General features: G+C 36.9%; 1 protein-coding gene across 18 annotated transcripts in view; it reads left to right on the plus strand.

Annotated features, from left to right (window-relative positions):
- kcnt1b (potassium sodium-activated channel subfamily T member 1b) overlaps positions 1-25,237 on the plus strand; it is a 180,926-nt gene that overhangs the window by 47,875 nt on the left and 107,814 nt on the right. For 8 of the 18 annotated variants that reach the window (XR_012406481.1, XR_012406482.1, XM_073951608.1 and 5 more), the window contains exon 2: positions 12,456-12,494. The exons of the other annotated variants lie outside the window; for them this stretch is intronic. Coding sequence is in view for 6 of the 8 variants with exons in the window: in XM_073951608.1 (XP_073807709.1) it covers positions 12,456-12,494 (39 nt within the window). In the remaining 2 variants the exon portion in view is untranslated. The remainder of the gene's footprint in view (positions 1-12,455; positions 12,495-25,237) is intronic. 18 annotated transcript variants of the gene reach the window in all.

Here is a 25,237-nt window from a genome sequence, read left to right on the forward strand (position 1 = left end):
GTATTTAAGCATGTTAACGAGAGCAAGAGAACGCAATGTCCGCCACGTAACCAATATAAACTAATATAAAACTAGTGCATAGCTACATCACATGGCTACATTAAGATGCCTAAAGGTTTTAAAGACCTATATATCAAAAGAAGATGGACAAATGAGAACCTTTCTGTCATAAACAATAGTAAAACAGCTTGTCAAAAGCTGCAAACAGATTACGTACAGGAATATAGGAAAGAGCACTCTTTAATTATTAGCTGTTAGTCAGCGCCAGCTCTTTTTTTTCCCGGTCATTGTGCCTTTACTGTGTGCTGTGTAAATGCAGACGATCGGATACGAGTCACTTTTAAAAGATTATGTAAGCAGGTCATCAAAAAAATCGGAGACAGGCACAAAATCGGAATTGACCATCAAGATCTGCAGTGTAAATGCAGCCTAATTGACCAATTTTAACAAATAAAAATACTTACAGGTTGTGGCTCACAATCCACAGCTTCGTCGATTGGAGGAGTTTTTAGCAGAATCCAGCACCGAACCGGGAGTGATTCTGGAAACTGTCCTTTGTCAAATGCTAGCTAGATATTTTTTTTCATAATCCGCTTTAACATAATTAAAATTAAACTGTAAGCACTTCTTTCTTTGTGTCATGTCCTTCGGAAGCTCAAATACAGAACAAGCTGTGTGGAAATAGCAGCGTTTGGACAGTATTTTAGCTTTCTCTGCTATATTCCAGCACTACAGCACCTCTGTAGTGCTGTGCGGGGTGTACGCGCATGGTGAATGAGCATAACCTAAAGCATTTGTGATCTCAAAAGCCCGGATGTATTTTTTTTCTAGTCCCAAAACGTTGTTCGCTGTATGCTTCGCCAAGCTAACTCTGTAAAAGCCAATGTCTTCCTTTGCATTGAACTTTGAGTGTATTACATTCAGAGATGTTGTTTATGTTCACACAGCTACATTACACATCAACTAAAGTTTAAAATATGATATCGACATTTAAATGTCACTTTAAGCTGAATACTAGTGTTTTGAAAAAAATCTAGTCAAATATTATGTAATCATCATGGCAAAGATAAAAGAAATCACTTATTAGAAATGAGTTAATAAAACTATTATGTTTAGAAATGTGTTAAAAATGTCTTTACGTTTAACAGAACTTGGGGTAAAATATACAGGGGGTGAATAATTACTAATAATAACAGAGGGCTTCAACTGTATATCATCAACTCCTTTGTGAGTTTTACGTAGATCATCTTTATAAATGAGAGCCTTAGAGCATCTCCCAGTGAGAGTGAATGTTTCAGAGGCTGCTGTGAAATGCTGTGGTGCAGTGCAGGGTTTGTTTTTGTACTATATGTAGGTGTAGCTTAGGACAAGAGAAAAATCATCCAGTCCGACAGCAGGGATTTAGTGGTCTGAAATCATCTCCTGTTTACAAAATGCATCACAAACTGCTTGAGAAACTGTTCTACTATGATAATGAAAATAAATGATGTTCGATAAGATGTACTTGTGTTTACTGTTTATTCAGTTAAACATGAATTTTGAACTGTTGGCCTACATAAGCTCAAAACAGCGATTTTTGGTCACCTTAATCCCACTAAAGTCATAACTGTACTAAACAGAAATGGAATTAAGATGTTGAATATGCAAATATTAGTGGCATTATTGATGTAAACACCACAATCAGACTATTGAACCTACTGTCATGTTGGACTTTTCACCGTAGTTTTTTTACAAGATCCACACACACACGGCTGTCAGTAAAAGCACAGACTTACACACACACAAACACACACAGACATGACGAAATGCAGAAGTTTTTTTTCTTTCCATTTGGCGTGCGTTATTAAACTCCATAACACTCTCACCAGTCCTTACTCCTTTTTTGCGTCTAATACCCCAGTTTGTCAAGGCGACATGAATGAAATGTTCATGAGTTAAAGTGAAACTGCCGATCTGCAGTTAAAGATAAAGGTATCCTGCTGATTTGTATCCACCCCTAGTCTTTACAAGAAGCGACAGGGGATTTTTTTAATGACCACAGAGAGTCATGACCTCAGTATAAGGCCTCATCCGAAAGATGTTTGTTTGTTTATTTAGTTATTTATTTTTGGCCATTTCTGGCTTGCATTGTCGTTCTTGTCTAGTTATTTTTAGCTGTACAAAATAATTTCCTTGAAAAATATTTTATCTACATTTTACATTTTAAAAAAGTGGCAAAAGGACTGGGATGCATTATGCTGTGTTCACACCAGACGCGGAATGCGCGGATAAATCGCGCTATTCGCGCGTAAATAGCCGCTTGAACATTTGAGGTTACTCGCTTCATTCGCGCGTCAAACCCCGCTTCATTCGCGCGTTAAATCCGCTTCATTCCCGTGTCAAATTCACTTTAGAACAGACGCGGATTCGCGTGATGGGCAGGGCTTCTGTCTGCCCCGTGACTCTAGCTTCATAGCTAAATGGCTAACATGGATTTTATGAAGAAAATAACAGTGTTTATGTGCTTTATGAAGGATGATAAACAGCGTCGATACGTTTAGGGCCGTGTCTGAGTCCACTACATCCTTTCAGAGGTGCATCCAGCTCTTTAAGCTCATAGACTCCTCCAGAAACTGAACCTGGCTGATTGAGGTTTTCAGTGGTGCTTATGATTGAGCCCAGCCCAGTTTGATGAACTGCTGGGGGATTTCCCCTGGGACACTGACAACAGGCGATACGTCAAAATCACGCCCCCACAAGAGCAAGCTCCTGATTAGTTAACGCAGTGCAAATGTCCGCTGAAGTTCAGATTTTCAAACGCGCAAAACGCTCAATTCGAGCCACGCCATTCGCGCGTATCGCGCCATGCGCACCGCTTTGACTTAACATGTAAATCATTCCCGCTTGACGCGCGTTCCGCATCTGGTGTGAACGCAGCATTAGAAAATAATAAATTACATGAAGTCCAACCTGAAATCTCACACAGAATTTTAAGACATTTTAAGAATAGATTTGATCAAGTGGTTTTTACCAGATGTCGTATTGGGCATACAAGAATACCACATGGTTTTTTGCTCCAAGGTAAGAACCCTACTCACTGTTTGTGCTGCAAAATTCCCCTTACTATAAAACCCATTTTACTGGACTGTCCTGCTTTTACTGATTCCAGAGGACTTTTTTATGAAATGAAGTCTTTTAAGGTTATTTTCAACAAAGTGTAACCAGAGAAGATTTTAGAATTTTTATCATGCATCAACACTAAAAATCTTATTTAATTTATGTATTCTTTTGTCTGTTATTGTTGAAAAGTTGAAAGGTTCCTGCCATGAAAAAAGCAGTGGTTGCTGACATGGCATTAAATAAAAAAAATACATTACATTATTCCTTGAAAAATAAGGTGGATATGACTCTGGTACTGTTTTTTTGGTAGTGTTGTTTTATGCAATTTTACGTTTGCAAGCTGTATTGTGATTATGTTTTCATGAAAGCTTACATTTTAATTTATGAAAAAAATTATTCAAGTGTTGATTAGAAATTAATGCATGAAACTACAATAAAAGTGTTGTTCCTTGATTGAAGCAGACAGTCTGTTCTTTCTTTTAATAGAGTATTGTATTGTATAAGAAGGTAGTTGGTTCAAGTCCCGGCTGGGACAGTTGGCATTTCTGTATGGAGTTTGCATGTTCTCCCTGTGTTGGCGTGGGTTTCCTCCGGGTGCTCCGGTTTCTCCCACAGCACAAAGACATGCACTATAGGTGAAATTAGATATACAAAAATGACCGTAGTGTATGAGTGTGTGTGTGTGCATGTGAGAGTGTATAGGTGTTTCACAGTATTGAGTTGCTGCTGGAAGGGCATCCGCTGTGTAAAACATATGCTGGAATAGGTGGCGGTTCATTCCATGTGGTGACCCCTGATAAATAAGGGACTACGCCGAAGGAAAATGAACGAATAAAAATATTCAGAAAACGTTCAGAAATAACTTTTATTTTAATCCTGGAAGGGAAAGAGTTGGAAACTTTGTGGGCATACATGTTTGTGAATGATGATATTATTATTCAGTTATTGAATAAATTAGTTAAGGCTGTTGTATTTTTATTGATGAGGTCCTTTTTGACCACTTTAACTTTAAAAAATACAATTTCCTACTGACTTCTTGAGATTAATCATTTAAATTCCCTGCTGTGCTTCATAGAACTCTTGCATACCATTAATATACCAACTATACTGCTTTGTATTCTAGCAATAACTTATTTATGGTAAAGCTAACTTTTTTTTTCATACATTTATTCATTTAAAGTTTATGTTACTGCAGGGTGTTCAATTCTACTCCTGCATGGCCAATGTTTAGCAGATTTTATTTTAACACGCTTGCTTGGATGATTGTAGTGAGTCTCAAGACCTTTAGGTTGGAGCTAAACACAGCTGGACATAGTTTGGACACCCCTACTGTAACCTATATTTTGAAGCAGTGCTTAGTGATGGGTTGAGAGGTAGGAGTGGGATTAGTGGCTGAAAACATCAATTTATTGGAACATTGATATGTTTTTTTGTTTTTTGTCATCCAACAGCGTCATGGCCCTAAGGATATTTGTTGTGCAGAATATTTAAACACACACTGTTTTGCGAAGGACAGAGTCTATATTAAAATATTATTTACTGTTTGTTATTCACTGTGCCATATGTACAGCCAAACCTGAAATTATTCATACCCCTGGCAAAAACTGACTTAAAATTTAAGTTAAACTTTAATTTCACCTGAACGTTTTATTTATTTATTTATTTTTATTATTTTTTTGGACCAGATGTGACACAGGCTTTCCCAAAACATAAAAGACAATGTACAAGACGCATCATTGTGGAAAAAAAAAAAATTCTCAGCTCTTTTATTTACATTTGAAAAAAACATGGCATGTCTATAATTATTCATACCTTTCGCAACAATTAATAGAAAAGCCTTTATTTGCTATTACAGCAATCAAACACTTTCTATAATTGCTGATCAGCTGGTATTTTTGTCCATTCATATTTAGCGATGAGCTTTGACTCTTTCAGGTTTGAGGGTCTCCTTGCCATTACCCTGATCTTTAGCTTCCCCCACAGATTCTCAGTTGGATTTAAGTCAGGACACTGGCTATGCCACTATTTTTCAAAGAAAATAAAAGCTGAGAACTATTTTTTTCCACAGAATCTCAATTGGGTTTAAGTCAGGACACTGGCTTTGCACTATTGGTTCAAAGGTAAATAAAAGCTGAGAAAAATGTATTTCTTCAACATATTCTCAATTGGGTTTAAGTCAGGACACTGGCAATGCCACTAGGTAAATAAATCTGTGAAATATTTTTCCCTGCAGATTATCAATTGGATTTTAATCAGGACACTGGCTATGCATATTTGTTCAAAGGTAAATAAAAACTGAGAAATACTTTTCTTGTCCACAGAATCTCAATTGGATTTAAGTCAGGACCCTGGCTATGCCACTATTTGTTCAAAGGTAAATACAAAAGCTGAGAAATATATATTTTTCCACAATGATGACTCTTGTACATCATCTTATTATCTTTCAAAATTATCTTTCCGGTCAAAAAACACCCTGCTTGTTGAATCAAAGTTTAACTTTAACTTTAAACCTTAAGTAAGAATTTACCAGGGATATGAATAATTTTGGGATGACTGTGTATATATATTTGAATGTTGGTGAGTTAGTTAAAATGGGAAAAATAATTTAAAAGGAAAAAAAAGGGATTTTGTAAATGATTTTGAATGGAAAAAGCAGAGGTTTTATTTCCAGACTACAGCAAATGTAGATAAGATTCATAACAATGATCAAACCATAGATCAGATTCATAGTCCATCAAAGACTGCACCGCCATGTACCTCTTTGTGGGATCAACAGTTTATTTGGTAATGTAATGCAGTGATTCATTGTGTTAGATTAAATGAACAGAATAATTTTTTCTGCTTTGCTTGATTTTAAATGAGGAGGTCCTTCATCATTTTGGGAATGCATACTGTAAAAGCAGGCCCATCAATGTCGATGACATAATGTTAATTACATTAAGCTGATGATTAATGTATTATGTTGATTTTATGCATAGAAAAATTCATTTGTGTTGTTCATTTGTTGTCCAAATGTCCCCAGAAGTATAGCAATATCAGTGTTTATAAAACACAGAGAACAAAGAATGCTGAAAAGGTAAAAATGAAGATTGTTTTCTGTGGGGGTTTTGTATTTTGGGTAGAGTTTAGAGGTAGGGGAATAGAATATACAGTTTGTAGAATATAAAAAATGTTTGTGTGTGGTTAAATAAGTGTGTGTGGTTAGCACTCCAGCATTAAAAGGATAGTTTACCCAAAATAAAAATTACCTCATCATTTATTTTCCCTTGGTTTTAAACCTATTATGAGTTTCTTCTGTTGAGCACAAATGAAGATGTTTTGATGAATGCTCTTAGCTGGTACCGGGCGAGGCAGGGGCGCAGTAGGTAGTGCTGTCGCCTCACAGCAAGAAGGTCGCTGGTTCAAACCTCGGCTCAGTTGGCATTTCTGTGTGGAGTTTGCATGTTCTCCCTGCCTTCGCGTGGGTTTCCTCCAGTTGCTCCGGTTTCCCCCACAGTCTAAAGACATGCAGTACAGGTGAATTGGGTAAGCTAAATTATCCGTAGTGAATGAGTGTGTGTGTAAATGTGTGTGGATGTTTCCCAGAGATGGGTTGCGGCTGGAAGGGCTTCCGCTGCGTAAAAACTTGCTGGATAAGTTGGCGGTTCATTCCGCTGTGGCGACCCCGGATTAATAAAGGGACTAAGCTGACAAGAAAAGGATTAAATGAATGAATGGTGGCTAGTACCCATTGACCCAAGTTCCATGGGTGCCAGCTACCAGCATTCTTCAGCAATCTTCTTTAGTGTTCAACATAAGAAATAAACAGGCTTTTTAATGATGGCATAATTATCATCTTGAGCGAAACATCCCTTTAAATGAATCAGCTTGATCATAAAAATGTTATTTCTGTATCTAATTTTACCTCTATCAAAGTGTACTATTTGGATAATGGTTGTGTGAGGCTTTATAAAGATGTCCCAGATGTTACTGGGATTTACTGTAGATGATATTGTGGTAACTTTGAACACATTGTATTGCACTAGACTCTGCCAGACTCACGGCAATCAGTATAATGGGAGTGTGTTTGTTGGGATGGTGGTGCAGTTCCTTTGTTTTGGGAAGATTGCTAAAATCAATCCTACACTTTTGTTCTCATCACAAACCGCACTGTGGCTCCTCAATTTGATCGGCCGGCTGGCTGCTATCTGATTTTCTGGAGATGTAAGTGGGATCAGTTCCCTTTAGAATAAAGTGCTCCTTTTGAGTTTTGACAGATTCTTGGACGAGGCGGTGGCACAAGAAGTTTTAGCCAATTATTTGCTCTCAGGAATCCATACAGCTGAGACCGCTGCTTTAACCGTCCTTGTTAATTTGCTGCCGTGATGAATGTAAACCCGTAACTTCAGAACAGATGCTTCACTCCATTTTCAAGCCATTATCAGATAGTTTAGAGCGTAATTCTCATCAATTACTCACCATCGTGTTCTACTAATCCTCAATTACTTTATATCTTCTGTGGAAAACAGAACATTACTGAAAAATGAAGGCTGGGGTGTACATTGACAGAGGCCATCATAAAATGCTTAGGTGAAAGAACATGGTGTGTTTATTCATTCATTTTTCCTCGGCTTAGTCCCTGATTTTCAGGGGTCGCCACAGCTGAATGAACAGCCAACTATTCCAGCATATGTTTTACGCAGCGGATGCCCTTCCTGCTGAAAACCAGTACTGGGAAACATCCATACACTCTCACATTCACCCACTCACTTATACACTGCGGCCAGTTTTGTTTACCCACTTCCCATACAGTGCATATCTTTGGACTGTTGGGGAAACCGGAGACCCTGGAGGAAATCCATAGGAACACAGGGCAAACATGCAAATTCCACACAGAAATGCCCACTGACCCTGCCAAGGCTCGATCCAGCAACCTTCTTGCTGTGAGGTGACAGCACTACCCACTGCGCCACCATGCTGCCCCGAATTATTTATATTATTTATTAAAATGATCATTAATTGTGTTTTGTTAACTTCTAACCCTACCCCAATCCTATGCACAACCGTCACAGTAATTAAAAAACTGATCTGGAGTGTTTTCTATTCGTATAGCTGATTAAGCATATGGATGGATGATAACAGCCTTCTAAGCTTACTAGTAGCCTACTTTTGGCCCATATATATCAGCTGATAACACACATTCAATTAAGTGATAACATTTGAATCAGGTGCTTTAAGTTTGAATATTATATTAAAATAATAAATCTGAACAGACCAGGCTCATTGGAAAAACATGCTTTAGCTTACATTTTTTGCAAAACCTAAAATAACTTGCTCCAGGTTTGTCTTGTTGCACGTTTCAGACAACAAATTCAGTAGAGGGCGCCTCCTCCATTTTAGTGAATCTGAAATATGTTCATCCACTAGAAAGTCCACAGTTTACTTAGCAAACTAATGACCTAAACCCAGACAATAGTGTTTTTTAAAAGCAAGCATGGGTGGCACAGTGGCTCAGTGGTTAGCACTGTCGCCTCACAGCAGGGAGGGCACTGGTTTGAATGTGGAGTTTGCATGTTCTCCCCGTGTTTGCGTGGGTTTCCTCTGGGTGCTTTAGTTTCCCTCATAAGACATGCACTATAAGTGAATTGAATGAACTAAATTGGCCGAATGTGTGGTGTGTGTGTGTGTGTGTGTGTGTGTGTGTGTGTGTGTGTGTGTGTGTGTGTGTGTGTGTGTGTGAATGTGAGAGTGTATGGGTGTTTCCCAGTACTGGGTTGCAGCTAGAAGGGCTTCCTCTGCGTAAAACATGCTGGAATAGTTGTCGGTTCATTCCACTGTGGAATGAAATCAGTGCATTGAGGATCTGTCAGTGTATTATTGAGCCTTTTCTAAAAAATTTTTTTAGGTTGGCCTATTTTGTGTGTGAAGAGCAGGGTAATAACCCTCTCTGCTCCAGTGTTGCGATTGCTGATCTAACAGACACAGCGCAATATGGTTTAGAAACAGCAATGAACTCCTTGTCGCTGGTCAAAATGAACCCGTTTAATGCATTTCTCCACTGATTGTTTATATTAACAGGAACAAATAGTCTTGGAGATCCAAGTTGTCATGAACACGACACGCAGATTGAATTGTGAATGAATGATGAATGATTGAAGTGAGCGCTGAAGTGAACATGAATTTAAGCACCTGAATATTCATATGTGCTTTGAGTTAAATTATACGAATGACTTCAGAGCATTTATGATATAGTAGGCCTTCATGACAAGTTTCTAGTTCCTTATTATAGGCTACTTTCATGGCTGTTGTTGGCTCATAAATTATACAGAAAACAGCGCATGCGCAAGATCAGATTTGGATCAGTAAGAGCTGGCTGATACCAAATCCAGCAAAAATATGCGGTATCAAACTGATATCCGAACCAAGTATAGGGGTAGTAATAGTATCTGTGGAAAGTTTACTGCACTCTCACTAGCCTTTATTGGAATAGAGAAACATGGATTTGTTCATGAGATTCATGGTTGAGGATAACATAAAGTAAAGAGAAAGAGCGTAATCAATAATCTAAGTGCAGTTTAATATGTATTTAGGTGATGAAAACATTATTAAGTACATGATAGAAGATTTTTTTATGATTTATAAAAATTGCAATCAATGTACAAGTTGGAGACCCAGGAGATAAAACACACACAGCAGTCTTTTGGAGTTGGGGGTTATATTCTTCTGGGATCCATTATATAAATTTCTGCCAGTAAAATTGATCGGCTATACTGTATTGTCTTCTACAGTGTAATGAGCCCTTCACAGACCTCCGGTTGTTCAGCTGAAATACTGCACTGCACACGGAGGGAATATTTAATACAATCCATTCACACAGAATATTTGGCCCATATATTTAGAGAGAAAACGCAGCTCGTTTATTCACACAGCCTGTTCCTTCAGGAATGCTCATTTCTTCTGCTTGTCGATGTAAGATATGGTCTACACCAATTTTTGCTGTAATATTCATCATCAGTCATTAAAGACACAAGCTATCATTTCTGCCACTTAAGGGTGCATATGCTGCAACAAACAAAGGCATATTTTGATGACTGAGTGTGGAATCATGGAAGTTGTGGTCTTCATTACATCCTACGGGAACCCTCAATGCAATCTCATGGCAATTCGTAACTTTTTGATTTAGTGGTTAATTTATATTAATTTGTATGATCTTATTTGTACATTTTTTGTATACTTTTCTCATTCTCCAATGTTGGGTAGAGTTGAGATTTGGGGAAACACCTTCTTTTAAAATGATTGGGCTTAAATGCATGAATAAAATCGTATTGAGTTGTACAAACTAGCCACATTTCAGAAAATTTGTCTATTATTTATTTTTTTTTTGTGAATACTGCAGAAAGCAGGTTCATGAATGAGTATTCAACACTTATCATGGTAGCTTAAACCAGCTTAAACAGCTTAAACCAGCCTAGGGTGGTTGGCTGTTTTTTTCAGCAGGGTCATCAGAAATGGCTTCAGCATTCTCTTTTTAGGGTGGTTGGCTGGTTTCAACTGGTCAACCGGGCTGGGTTAAGAGGGGTTTTGGCCACTTCCAGCCTGGTTTCTAGCCATTTCCAGCCTGGTTTAAGCTGGACATAGCTGGTTCTGGCTGGGCTCCCAGCCTGGCTAGGCTGGTCACGCTGGTATGAGCTGGTCATCTCCCAGCCTGACCAGCTAAGACCAGACTGAAAATGGCTGGAAACCAGCCTGGAAAGGCTAAAACCCCTCTAAAACCAGCCTGATTGACCAGCTAAAACCAGTTAACCAGCCTAGGCTTTTATTTATTTTAACCAGCAGAGCTTTTATTATGCCACAGTCCACCGCTTTCGGTTCTGTTGTATTGCTGCTCCATGAAGCCTAATAAAACACATATGGAAGTATCTTTGCAGTACAGGACACAGTTTATCTCACCACAGGGTGTCTGCGGGGTATTAAAATGTATTAAAAATTTATTAAACCAATTTAGAAAAACTTAAGGGCCTCAAAAAAGCATTAAAACGTCTTAAATGATAGTTTACATCAGGGATGTCCATCTATCTATCTATCTATCTATCTATCTATCTATCTATCTATCTGTCTGTCTGTCTGTCTGTCTGTCTGTCTGTCTGTCTGTCTGTCTGTCTGTCTGTCTGTCTGTCTGTCTGTCTGTCTGTCTGTCTGTCTACCCACTAACCCACCCACCCACCAGCCCATCCATCCATCCATCCATCCAGCCATCCATCCATCCATCCATCCATCCATCCATCCATCCATCCATCCATCCATCCATCCATCCATCCATCTATCCATCTATCCATCTATCTATCTATCTATCTATCTATCTATCTATCTATCTATCTATCTATCTATCTATCTATCTATCTATCTATCTATCTATCTATCTATCTATCTATCTACCTACCTACCTATACCACCCACCCTCCCGCCCTCTCTCTATTCATCCATCCGTCCGTCCATCCACCCATCCATCCATCCATCCATCCATCCATCCATCCATCCATCCATCTATGTCTGTCTGTCTGTCTGTCTGTCTGTCTGTCTGTCTGTCTGTCTGTCTATCTGTCTATCTATCTAACCTTCAAGTCTTTATTTTACAAATTATATAGATCGTAAAAAACAGTATGCTTCTCACTCTCTACGAGGAGCATCATTTATGTCTTTTAAGGTGCACTCGGTCAAAAGACAATCACCTGTGATATGTCATTTTTTTTTTTTTTTATCTTTTATCTGTTAACATAGGTGCTGAAAAAATGTGCTCTGCTCACGCTTGCAGTGTAAAACAGGCACAATCTTTGAAACATTTGGGATAATTGAAGTACAAATGTCAGCAAAATATGCTGCTCAAAAAAATACACGTAGACAACACAATGTAACTCAGAGAGTTCGCTTTTATTTTTTGAGCAGTTTATATAACACTGTACTAGATTTAGGATATGTTAATGAAACAAATCATACATATTGTGCCTTTTAAATGCATATCCACCTCCATGTGAGAGCCAATTGTGATAATGCAGTCGTGATCTAACCTCCATGTGGTCCACATCATGATCATCCATTGTTGTGTCGAATAAATGGCCACACAGAGCATGAAATCTCCAGATCGCAGATCCAGCTCGAAGCTTTCAAATGCCACTTTTAAAATGTCACCAGCTAAACACAATGTGAAAATGCTGTGTGTCAAAACACAACGACACACACAGACATCTTGTTTCAGTGCTCTTCTGAAAGATTGAGCTCAATCCAGTCTTGTCCAGCATGTTTTTTGCATGTTTTTAATTCGCATGCCTCCTCCTTTTGTTGAAAACTCTCCCTTCTGTCACCATGTCTGCTCTGTTCAGGTACACAGAGGAGTACAGTATGGATTCAACCAATGCACAGTAAGTCAGAGCGGGATCGTGATATTCATATAGTGTATCATGGAGAGTGAAATCTGTTTTTATTGGTATTGTAAACCCTGTTTGGACAGGAGTATCGTGAAAATCATTTATATTTAGCTCATGCTGTTAGGGAAATCAGAGCATGATGGTGGGAAATAAATGCTATCCTTACCTACAGATAATTATTCACTTGTACAAATAAAACCATTGGAAATTAAATTAGATCAAACGGGTGGCACGGTGGCTCAGGGCAGCACAGCAAGTAGGTTGCTGGTTAGAGTCCTGGCTGGGCCAGTTGGCATATCTGTGTGGAGTTTGCATATTCTTTCCAGGTTTTCCTTTGGGTGCTCCGGTTTCTCTCACAGTCCAAAGACATGCGCTATAGGTGAATTAATTTAGGGATGCACTGATATTGATTTTTTGGCCGATATCGATAACCGATTACTCTTCAGATTTGGAGGCCGATAGCCGATATATATAGGTCGATGATTAAGAACATTTAAAAATGTTTTATTTTAAAGAATAAGACTATATTAACTATAACTCAAGCTGTTTTTGTAACAATTGTGTAAATGCCCGTCTCATTTTGTATAAAGGAATACATTAAGCTCCTAACTCTCATCCTAATTTTTTTAACCTGATAAATAAAATATGCATATTGTATATTTGCTAAGATAAGTTCAGGTTTAGAAATTTTTTTAAAATGTACTGAAAAAATGTCACACATGTAGGTTGGTTTGAATTCAGGGGTTAAAAATGTCCATTTAAAGGGGACCTATTAGGCAAGGGCGTACTCGCACTATGTTGAGTTGCCTTGAACCGGGTCGAAGCCCGCTTGTCCCCCCTCCCGTCTCCCATTACTTCACATTACATTCGGGCTTGGGAACGCTTACATCATCGATGATGCGCTGTTCAGTAAGCACTTTCGCTCAGCACAGTGGAGATTTCTTTAGTTATATCACTTTAGTGGTTTGATATGCAGTGACACACGGTCAAAAATTTTGCTGAACAGATCAGCCACTTTTGATGCTCATAAACAATCATAAAGTCCTCGTGCTGCAGGAATTAGGAGGTTTGCTGAAGGCACAACAGTCATGCAGTGAGGGGTTTGTATCTTTAATAATCTACAACAGTTTGCATTCATTGAACAGTAAGAATGATTAATAAATCCATAGGAAACAGTCCCGTAAATGTCACGTCTCGTCTTCAGTTTCAGGCTCAGACGCGCTTTGCACTCATACTACAAGTGTACCTCGCCTGAGCCCAAGTGAACCACACTCTGGCACACCTCTTCCAAAACTATTCATTTACAGATGTTTATTTCAGTGTATAAATTAGAGTACTTTGTAACATGCTACTTTCCAGCCTGATCTCACGAGAAAACGTAAGTATTTTACGTTTTGCCAGTTTAGTGGCTAATTCGTACGAATTCATACGAGTTCAGTCGTACGAAATTGTATCATTTTAAAAAGGAGGCGTGGCACCTAACCCCACCCCTAAACCCAACCATCATTGGGTGATAAGCAAATCATACTAAATTGTACGAATTAGATCATATGAATACATACGAATTAGCCACTAAATTAAAAAGTTACGAATTGCCGTGAGATTGTGTTTTACTTCGAGACATACATACACTATTAGTCCTGCTTATAAATATTGCATACATTTTACAATCTTAAAATGTCCAGAGGAGGTCACATTCATTCTGCACTGGTCTCAAACATCTATCTGATAAAGAGTGAATCATGAGTCACTGGTGGAAGAGTGTGCGTGACCTTCAGAGGATGGAGATGTACTGTGGCAAAAATGCCCCTTAAAAGAGCACCTGTGCCCTGATTTGAACCGCTTCCTCTTTACGGGTCAAAGAGAACTCACAACTAAATATAAACACATAGAGCTAATATATATTATTATGTTAGGTAATAGAGCAGTTTCACAAGTTGCATCAACAACATTTAAATATTCACAGCTTGATTTGAATCAGAAAGCCTTTAGAGACAGGAAACTGAAAACTACGCTGATAACGATGTTCTGTTTGCTGCTTACATACTAACCACAATCATGACATGAAGTTGCACAACATCCGCCAACTCTAAATGTGCTTCATAAGGGCAGCCGGTCTGATTCTGATATAAAGTTGAAGTCATAGTTATTATGTTCTGTCATCATGGCAAAGATAAAAGAGATCAGTTATTAGAAATTGGTTATTGAAACTATTATGTTTAGGAAAAAAATCATCTCCACATTAAACATAATTTGGGGAGAAGTTATAAAATAATTAAAATTTATCTGGAGGGCTAATAATTCTGACCTCAACTGTATATGATTATTCTATAAGTGATATATTATTGCTGTACTCATACCCAAATGGTGGAATCATCTTCCGCTGTATGTTAAATCCCAATGGAATGGTTTATTAAATGTTTATAGAACATAATATAATGCATTTGTTGTTTTAGTTCACTGAAAAAAAAAAATGCTTTTCTTACTTAGATTTTTTGTCTTGTTTCTGTCAGGGTTCTGCCACTCTGGTCTTGTGAATTCTTGTTTTGGTGGTGGAATCCGGACACTAGCCTTGTTTTGTCCTGTTTCTGTCTTTGTGTGTGTCTCTGTGTGAGCACGCCGTCGTGGGTGTGCGCAGAGTGTGCGTGCTCTCGCTTGATGCGGCCGGGCGAGCTCTGCGTGCCTTGGACGCGTGCACTCTTGTACTTGTGTTTGTGTTGTTCTGTCAGCATCGCGCTGTTTCATTCTCAGCGTCTTCGTCTAGTTGCTTTCGGTTTTGGTTGACGCTGAGATGAAGCATGCGTGTTGCATATGTGTGAGTGCACGGTAAGGTGCTTATCTATCGTGCGCTTGTGTCTTGCGTCTGTTGTCAAAGCACGTGGCTCTGTGTTTACATTGTGGTCGCGTGCTTTTTTGGTGTGCTTCAGTGTTGTGCTTGTGTTGTCATGAACATGCGGCTAATGAGTTCTCTCATTGGCTGCATGTTCTTGTCCTGTTTTATGTGAGCGCATGTCTTGTCTCTGTCATGCGCTCTCCCATCTATTGTCTAGTCCCACCCTCCTTGTTAACCCATTATTAGTTAATTATGTTCATCTGTTGTGTGTTAATTTTCTCCTGCTTATAATCTCCTCATGTCTTCTGTTCTGTGCCAGTTTGTCGTCGATATTCCCTCTGTGTCCCTGTTCCAGTCGTGTCTTGCCAGCCCAGCCAAGTTTGTCTGTTTGTTTTATAGTTATGTTTTTCCCCCTCGGGTTAGTTTGTTTTGTCTTTTTGTTTTATTTGTACTTCATTATTAATAAAACCCTTATTTGCTGCAATTGAGTCCTCGCTCCTTTTCCCCTCACCCGACCGTGACAGTTTCTAGTCCAAATTATCTACAAAAGAAGCATTTTCTAGACAAGCAAAACATATTGTCTTGTTTTAAGAAATAAAATTTCTTAGTTTTTCCTTAAATCAAGCAAAATAATCTACCAATGGGGTAAGCAAAATAATCTTGTTTTTCGATTTGTGATAAGATTATTTTGCTTACCCCATTGGCAGATTATTTTGCTTAATTTAAGAAAAAACTCACTTCATTTTGGCATATTATTTCTTAAAACTAGACAATATGTTTTGCTTGTCTAGAAAATGCTTCTTGATTTAAGAAAAAACTCACTTCATTTTGGCATATTATTTCTTAAAACTAGACAATATGTTTTGCTTGTCTAGAAAATGCTTCTTGATTTAAGAATTTGTAGATGTTTGGACTAGAAACAAGACAAAATATCTAAGTAAGAAAAGCATTTTTTGCAGTGTTGAGTGTTATATTGGCTTGTTGGAGCTGAAGTATGAGGAGCTCTATCCTGCTGAAGAATTTGCCCTCTCCTGTGGTTTGTAATGTAATGGGCAGCACAAATGTCTTGATACCTCAGGCTGTTGATGTTGCCATCCACTCTGCAGATCTCTTACACGCCCCTATACTGAATGTAACCCCAAACCATGATTTTAAAACATGTCTGTTGTGTTCTTCTCTGCCATTTGCATGTGTTGGGAGAAAATGCAGCGTGAGTTCTTAATTTGTTTGTGTTATTAGAAAAAGCCGCGCCTTTTCTCTATCTGTTTGCATTGTTAGAATTTGCAGCGTGTTTTCATAATTTGTTTGCATCGTGGGAATTTGCAATATGTTTGCTGTCAAACCGATGAAGATCTTAATTTGCTGGTGTTTTTTTGCTTGGCTACTATAAACAAATAAAACCATTGGAAATTAAATATGAAATAAAACTATAATAAATAAAGATTGGTCAAAGGGTTGCTGGTTCGAGTCCTGGCTGAGTTTGCATGTTCTTTCCAGGTTATTTTTCGGGTGCTCCGGTTTTTCTCACAGTCCAAAGACATGCGCTATAGGTGAATTAATTTAGGGATGCACCGATATGGATTTTTTTGCCGATATCGATAACCGATAACTCTTCAGATTTGGAGGCCGATAGCCGATATATATAGGTCGATAATTAAAAACATTTTAAAATGTTTTATTTTAAAGAATAAGACTATATTAAGTATAAAAATCAAGATGTTTTTGTAATAATTGTGTAAATACCTGTCTCATTTTGTATAAAGGAATACATTAAGCTCCTAACTCTCATCCTAATTTTTTTAATCTGATAAATAAAATATGCATATTGTATATTTGCTAAGATAAGTTCAGGTTTAGACATTTTTAAAAATGTACTGAAAAAATGTCACACATGTAGGTTGGTTTGAATTCAGGGGTTAAAAATGTCCATTTAAAGGGGACCTGTTCTCTGCCATTTGCATGTGTTGGGAGAAAATGCAGCGTGTGTTCTTAATTTGTTTGTGTTATTAGAAAAATTATTTCTCTATCTGTTTGCATTGTTAGAATTTGCAGCGTGTTTTCATAATTTGTTTGCATTGTGGGAATTTGCAATATGTTTGCTGTCAAACCGATGAAGATCTTAATTTGCTGGTGTTTGTTTGTTTGGCCACTGTAGAAAGCAGCCAAAGCATGTAGAGAACATCTACAGTAGCTATATTGTGCTACTATATCATCTACCAAAGAGCATAGTATTTACCCATGATTCTCAGCTCTTGCTTCTGTTACAAAAATGAATGTTTTGATTTATTATTTATTTTGTACTCCAGCACTGCGGTCTCTTGCTGTACACAGCAATGCGAATGTCCCCATTCTTACTTTAAACATTTGTTCCCATGGATTGCTCTGTAAAGTAGGCTGACACGAGCACACAGCCTTCAATATTTATGCTCCTCGCACTATAAATAGAGGATCTGTCTGTTGAAGAGCTGGCGAGCGTGGGTGGACTGAAGGTATATTTGGGGCTGCCGGAATCAAGAGAATAAAGATTTTTACCGAGACTGAACTACTATCAGTTCAGCTGTTATTGACTAGCTCTATTGTTCCATGTTGGCACCAAGTGTTATGGATTTCCTTGCAATTATCATTTCAGTCCTGTCTAATGTCTGACAATCCGCCAGAGCAATTATTTCTGGCACAGTGAAGACTTAACGACAAGTTTTGATTTTGTGTGTGCGTGTGTGGACTTGTTTATGTGGTTTGCAAGGCCACAAAATTGTATAATGATTGTTGAATTCAATTCAATTCACCTTTATTTGTATAGCGCTTTTACAGTGTAGATTGTGTCAAAGCAGCTTCACATAGAAGCTCATCGTAAATTGAAACAGTGTAGTTCAGTTTTCAGTGTTTAAGTTCAGGTCAGTTTAGCTCAGTTCAGTGTGGTTTATTAATCACTACTAAGAGTCCAAACACTGAAGAGAAAATCCATCGATGCCCAGCTCTACAGATCCCGAACCATGCAAGCCAGTGGAGACAGCGGCGTGGAAAAATCTTCACTAATTGGCGAAAGTGAAGAATTAAGAAACCTCGAGAGAACCAAGCTCAGTTGGACATGACTCTTTCTCCACTGGCCAAACGTCTTGTGCAGAGCTACAGTCTAAGTGCCAGAGGCTGGAGAATGCTGGACCTCAGCGAAGACTCTTCAGTTCCTGGAGCGTCACAGGAATCTCATGCTCTCCTCTCCTCCATGACTACCACAGCAGGTGCTCAGGATACGGCCTAGTCCACGATATGGAAACCTTGGGATAATCTCGTTGCTGGTCTTACATCGAATCAGTGGCACTGCATGGTTTGAGGGTCTCGGGATGAACATCCCCAGGTGGAAATAGAGAATAAAGAGAATAATTAGCGTAGCTGCTGTTCATAGTGTATATAGACGAGATGAAGAAACCTGTGTGAAGCACATTCATGTATCATACTGCTAAGTGATGCCCTGATTGTATGCTTTACTAAAAAGATAGGTCTTAAATCTAGCTTTGAACTGCGAGAGTATGTCTGAGCCTCGGACGATATCAGGAAGGCTATTCCAGAATTTAGGAGCCATAAATGAGAAGTCTCAACCTCCTTTACTAGACTTTGCTATTCTAGGTACTACCAGAAGCCCTGAGTTTTGAGATCTTAAAGAGCGGGTTGGATTGTAGCGAGACAAAAGGTTGGTTAGATAAACAGGAGCTAGATTATTTAAAGCTTTATAGGTAAGAAGCAATATTTTAAACTCAATACGAAACTTAACAGGCAGCCAGTGTAAGGAGGATAAAATTGGGGTGATATGATCATATTATCTAGACCTGGTAAGAACTCTGGCTGCTGCATTTTCTACTAGCTGAAGTTTATTAATAGAGTATGCTGGGCAGCCAGCAAACAGAGCATTACAGTAATCCAGCCTAGAAGTCATAAAAGCATAAACTAGCTTTTCTGCATCTGACATGGATAGCATACTTCATAACTTAGCAATATTTCTCAGATGAATGAAGGCAGTTTTTGTGATATGGGATATATGATTTTCAAAAGTTAAATTGCTGTGTAGTATGACACCCAGATCTTTTATAGTAGAGCTAACGCTAACTTTGTATCCCTCTAGTTGTAGGTCGGGTTGCGAGATCTGCTGTGTACAGGATTTAGGCCCAATAAGTAATAATTCTGTTTTGTCTGAGTTTAAGAGAAGAAAATTGTTGGTCATCCAGGCTTTAACATCTCTAATATACTCAGTTAGCTTAGACAGTTCAGACATCTCATAAAGTTTAGTTGAAATACAATTAAGTATCATCTGCATAGCAGTGAAAGCTGATCCCATGTCTTCTAATAATGTCTCCCAGAGGTAGCATGTATATTGTAAACAGCAAAGGGCCTAAAACTGATCCTTGAGGCACCCCATATCTTTACTGGGCTGACTTGTGAAAGCTGCCCATTAATATTCACAAACTGGTAACGGTCAGCTAAGTATGACTTAAACCATTGTAGAGCCTGTCCCTGGACACCTGTGGAATTTAAGCGATTTTTGAGGATATTGTGGTCAATGGTGTCGAATGCCGCACTAAGACCCTTGGTCAGCAGCTAAGAGCAGATTGGCTATTTTCACTTTCTGTACTGTGATGAGCCCTGAAACCTTACTGAAACACTTAAAAAACATTGCTTGTCTACTATTAAGGTGGTTTATAAGGACATGACTTGTGTTCTGATTCAAAATGTTCAAGCATTATGCTGTTGGAGATGTTTACATCGACTCTGGGTGGATTTGATTTTGAGTCTCAAAGATGCAGTGTGTGATCTGCCAAAATGCTAACTGGTTAGCATATTATCTTTGGACGGCAGGGGAGGGACTGTGTTTCAAAAGACATTTAAAAATGCCACAGTTTTGTTGGGTATGGGGTAGAGGCCATATAATACGTAATTTGCATAGTATTTAAAATACATTACACTTATGGAAAGTCCATATAAACCATATATACATAAATGATATATACTGTTTCTGTTGGCTGATGCTAGTATACACAAACATTAGATGCGAATCTGCAGAAAACCACATACATAAGCGATCTGTATGGAAATCTGTGAAATTCATGCTGGTGTTCTCTCAAGAAGCTTTTGTGGTTGTTTGTTTGATTGTAGTGCATTACTCTGGGCAGCGGTTTATGACTGCAAACTTATATTACCTTCGACAAAACAAATCCTCAGCTCTGCAAACATGTGCAGTTGCATAAATGTGTCACCAGAGCCTGTTTTAAAGGCATCACCATAGAGACTGAGCAGAGGAAGCTGGAAACAATAGCTGTTCTCTTGGATTGCTCTCTCTCTCTCTCTTTCTCTTTTTCTCTATACTTATAATTACTGCCGCAATATACATCATGTGTTGCCCTCAGCGAATGTAAAGGGCTTTTGGGAATCTCTAGTCTACCATTAGGATGACGCCTGTGACATCACTAATAGCAAACATACTCCATATAATGATCCCTATAGTGAACACAGACCACAGTGATTGCAGCTGTTAAAGGGCAGTTAAAAGTGTTTGTGTGAAGCTTTAGGATATGTTATGCACCGTCAATCTGGGCATTAGTGGTGTAATTTGAAGAGAGGCTGGTTATGTTGGAAAATATATGAAGCTGATTGTTTCAAATGTTTAACCAAAGAAATTTGTAGATAGTAGTAGATTGAATTAAATACAAATTCTAATGTGAATTAAATATTAAGAATGTATTTGTTTACAACACATGCATTATTTTTTATATGTTTTATTTAATATTTATTTTATTTTAATATTTATTTTTTAATAAAATTTTGTATTACATTTTTACATTTGATACAAATATTCAAGTGCATTAGTTTACAGCACATGCATTATTTTATTTTTATTTTATTTAGTTTTAGCTTAATGTTTATTATATTATTTTATTATCTTATTTTTTTTTACTTTTTTACATTTATTTTATGTTTATTATTTTATTTATATTTAATTAATTTATAATTTTTATTAATAATTTTAAATGTTTTATTTAAAAATATATTATATTCTTTATTAATTGAATTTAAATTAAATAACTTTTTAAAAATTTATTTTTTGTTTATTACTTTATTTTATTTAAATTAATTTATTTTTATTATGAAGTTTTTATTTAAAATTTTATTTTTGATTTTTAATATTTTTATTGTTAATTGTATTAATTTATTAATAATTTATATATATATATATATATATATATATATATATATATATATATATATATATATATATATATATATATATATATAACATTTAAATTATTTATTATGTGAAAAAATATAATTTTTATTAATTGAATTTTATTTAATTAACTTTTTGAAATTTATTTTTTGTTTATTATTTTATTTTATTTTAATTATTTTTTATAAATAAATTATTATTTATTTATTATTTTATTTATTCATTTTATTTAATTAACTTTATCAAACACACACACACACATATATATATATATATATATATATATATATATATATATATATATATATATATATATATATATATATATATATATATATATATATATTATTTAAATAATTTTATTTTATTCTATTAACTTTTTAAAAGTTTTTTTTATTTTATTTATTTTATTTTTTATTTTAATTTATTACATTTCATAATTTTTAATTAATCTTTATTTTAGTTTAGTTTAGTATTTTTCAGCTTGTCTTTATTAAATGTGTAATCCAGTCCCTGATTTTATTTGAGACACATTTTTGTATAACTACAGGTACATCTATTTGGTAAAATAATGACATTTAATGATTTAAAGAGACCAAACCAAAGAAAGAAAGTTGAGGATCAGTTATTAAGGGCAAAAATACCATTTTGGGTAAATTATCTTTTTGCATTTAAAAAGTGTGTGTGTGTTTGTGTGTTACCTCATCTAGAAGTCTCTAAAAATATGTCTGACAGTAAACACTGAAATTCAGGTAGGTTGGCTGAGAAATGCCATGAGTGCAATACACAAACAAGAGAATCACTCTCTGCTGCATCATTTGCTGCATCTACTGTAAAACACATACTGTCAAATATTCATCATCTCATCATAGCTTTTTTGACCATAATACTGAAGGTTCTATAAATGTGCATGCAGATATACAGTAGAGTGTACTGTATATAACTGAAATGGAAATCTCTTGAAATGAATCTTTTTGGAATCAGTGGAAATTTTTCAGCTTGTGTTTAACTCCTAAGTTTTTTGCATGATATTCTGTAAACATGCACTGATATATTGGTCAATAATTAGTTCCAATGGGTGAAATGTATTATCGGCACATTTAGGAGTTATGTCAGATTGTTTTAGAACAGCAGATTATTAGCACTGATTATACAGCCAATCAAATCAGAGTGTAAAATGCATTGAATTTGCACAGTAAGCATCGAAAATGGCTCTGTGGGCAATTACAGTGAATATGGGGTCACTAGCTGAGTTTCACTTCACTGCAGAAATTTGATCAATAATCCTTCAAAATAGTAAAATGTTATTATGCACAGTTTATTTTAACAGCCATCGAAGCCTACAGTGTCTCCCGATCTGTCCGAAATCATTCTAATATTCTGATTTGATGCTCAGAAATTTGCTGCGTAGTATTTTTATGAAAACCATGATGCAGTTTTTTTAAAATAGTGATCATTTTTATTTTATTTATTTGTTTGTTTGACATGGACATCACAATTACACTGGACAACCAATTGCATTTGTTTAAGTGTTTTAGCAAACTTGCTAATTCTCAACACCTGTCCACAGGAGGCTTAAAAATTGACAAAATGGAAATATAATAAAAAACACACAATGTTACAATTCTTTACAAAAAAATACTGCAGGCAAAAGCAAAGGCGACATGGTCCAACCAACTAACAGTAGACAAAAAATGCTGTTTTGTTTTTAACCCCTTTTTAAGAGCACTACTAAAAACATTTAGATTACTTTCTGATTTTAAGCTCACCTGTAAAGACGGGGGGATGACACAAACAACTGGGGTAAGATCCAATATGCAGGTTTATTCGTTGTTAGGCAAGCGATGGTCAACACAGGTGTAAACAGGTATATGGAAACAGTCCAGAATCGTAATCAGTTAACAGGCGAGAGATCAAAAGGCAGGCGGCAGGCAGGGAGAACGAGAATACAAGGCTAGGTTAAAAACACAGGAAAACCAGACAGGAGTAACGCGTTGTAATGTCATCTAAGATAAACAAGACTCTGCAAACTGGATGGGTGAGTGTGTGGCTTAAATAGTGTGTGCAATCAGTTTCTGACAATCCTCAGGTGGTGTGAATGTAATCAGTTTAGATGAGGAAGCATGTGTGTCTGTGACCGGAGTGCATGTATGAATATGTAGTCCATCAAAGGCGGAAGTGTAGTCCATGGTTTGGTGAGTGAGAACCAGCGATCTAAGGAGTACGATCGCTGGTTATCGTGGCATCACCGGTAAATCAATCCACAGCTTGGCTCCCTTTACAGAGAAGACAGTTTGACCAAATGAGGTCTTACACTTTGGCACTAGACAGTCACCATTAGCAGTTGTCCGTGTAACTCTGTGGGAGGTTTGATGCCGACTGATTAGCTCAGAAAACAGGATTGGAACATGATTATTTAAACATTTAAAAACTAATTTAAGATGACTAAATTTCAAAACTAAAGATTTTATGTTTACATAAAACATCACAATGATGCCATCGCATAGGCTTTACGTCCATAATATTAGCTTGTTTATATATTGAGTCAATAGGCTTCAATGTAGTTAAAGAGGCTTGTGACCAAGATGTAATGCAATACGTCAAGTGAGAGAATATCATTGTGTGCATGTATAATTTTGCAGTGTGATGTTAACAATCTTCTAATAAAACGAAAACAGTTTAGACTTGGCTTAACTTTCTTACTCATATATTTAACATGAATATAAAATTTTAAATATATGTCTAGAGTTATGCCAAGATACTTAAATTCATTCCCTTCTTTAATTACTTCAAATGTATCCCGTACAGGCCTATTTCTTATAGAAAAACACATTGAAACTGTTTTCTTGACATTCAACGTTAAATGAGACAGTTCAAGCCATCTTGAAATGTGTTGTAAAGCCTGGGTCAGTTGCTCACCTGCCCGGCACGGTGTTTTAGCTGTACATAGATGACTGTGTCATCTGCATATAACTGGCAGTTAACCCCTGGGCAGCAATCTGGAAGATCATTTATGTACATTGTAAACAACAATGGGTCAAGGACAGACCCTTGAGGTACTCCAATATTGTTTAGTTCTTATAGAAAAACACATAGAACTGTTTTCTTGACATTCAAAATTAAATGAGACAGTTCAAGCCATCTTGAAATGTGTTGTAAAGCCTGGGTCAGTTGCTCACCTGCCCAGCACAGTGGTTAAACTTACACATAGATGACTGTGTCATCTGCATGTAACTGGCAGTTAACCCCTGGGCAGCAACTTGGAAGATCATTTATGTGCATTGTAAACAACAATGGGCCAAGGACAGACCCTTGAGGTACTCCAATATTGTTAGAGTACCTCAAGAGTAACTTCAATTAAAGATATGCACTACTAATGTACAGTAGTAAACATGTAATCTGAGATGCTCAGATAGATGCGATTTTTGACTTCTGGTTTGCTGATGTGTCAAGAGTTCTTGATTATGGTTATCAGAATGGCTGAAATTGCTTACCGTACAGCACACACTACAACCTCTCGTAAGTAAATGACAATAGCTGCATGATTTTATGCCAGTATCAATTCTAAAAGTGCATTTGGACAGAATGTTCCTGAAAAGAGTCTTCAATATTCTGAGTTTTTTTTATTTCTGAGATTCATCTTACAAGCGTCTTATTATTGATATGCATGATGAGCATCAATGTGATTAA

This window comes from Danio rerio, chromosome 5 (genome assembly GCF_049306965.1).
Source record: "Danio rerio strain Tuebingen ecotype United States chromosome 5, GRCz12tu, whole genome shotgun sequence".
Taxonomy (NCBI): domain Eukaryota; kingdom Metazoa; phylum Chordata; class Actinopteri; order Cypriniformes; family Danionidae; genus Danio; species Danio rerio.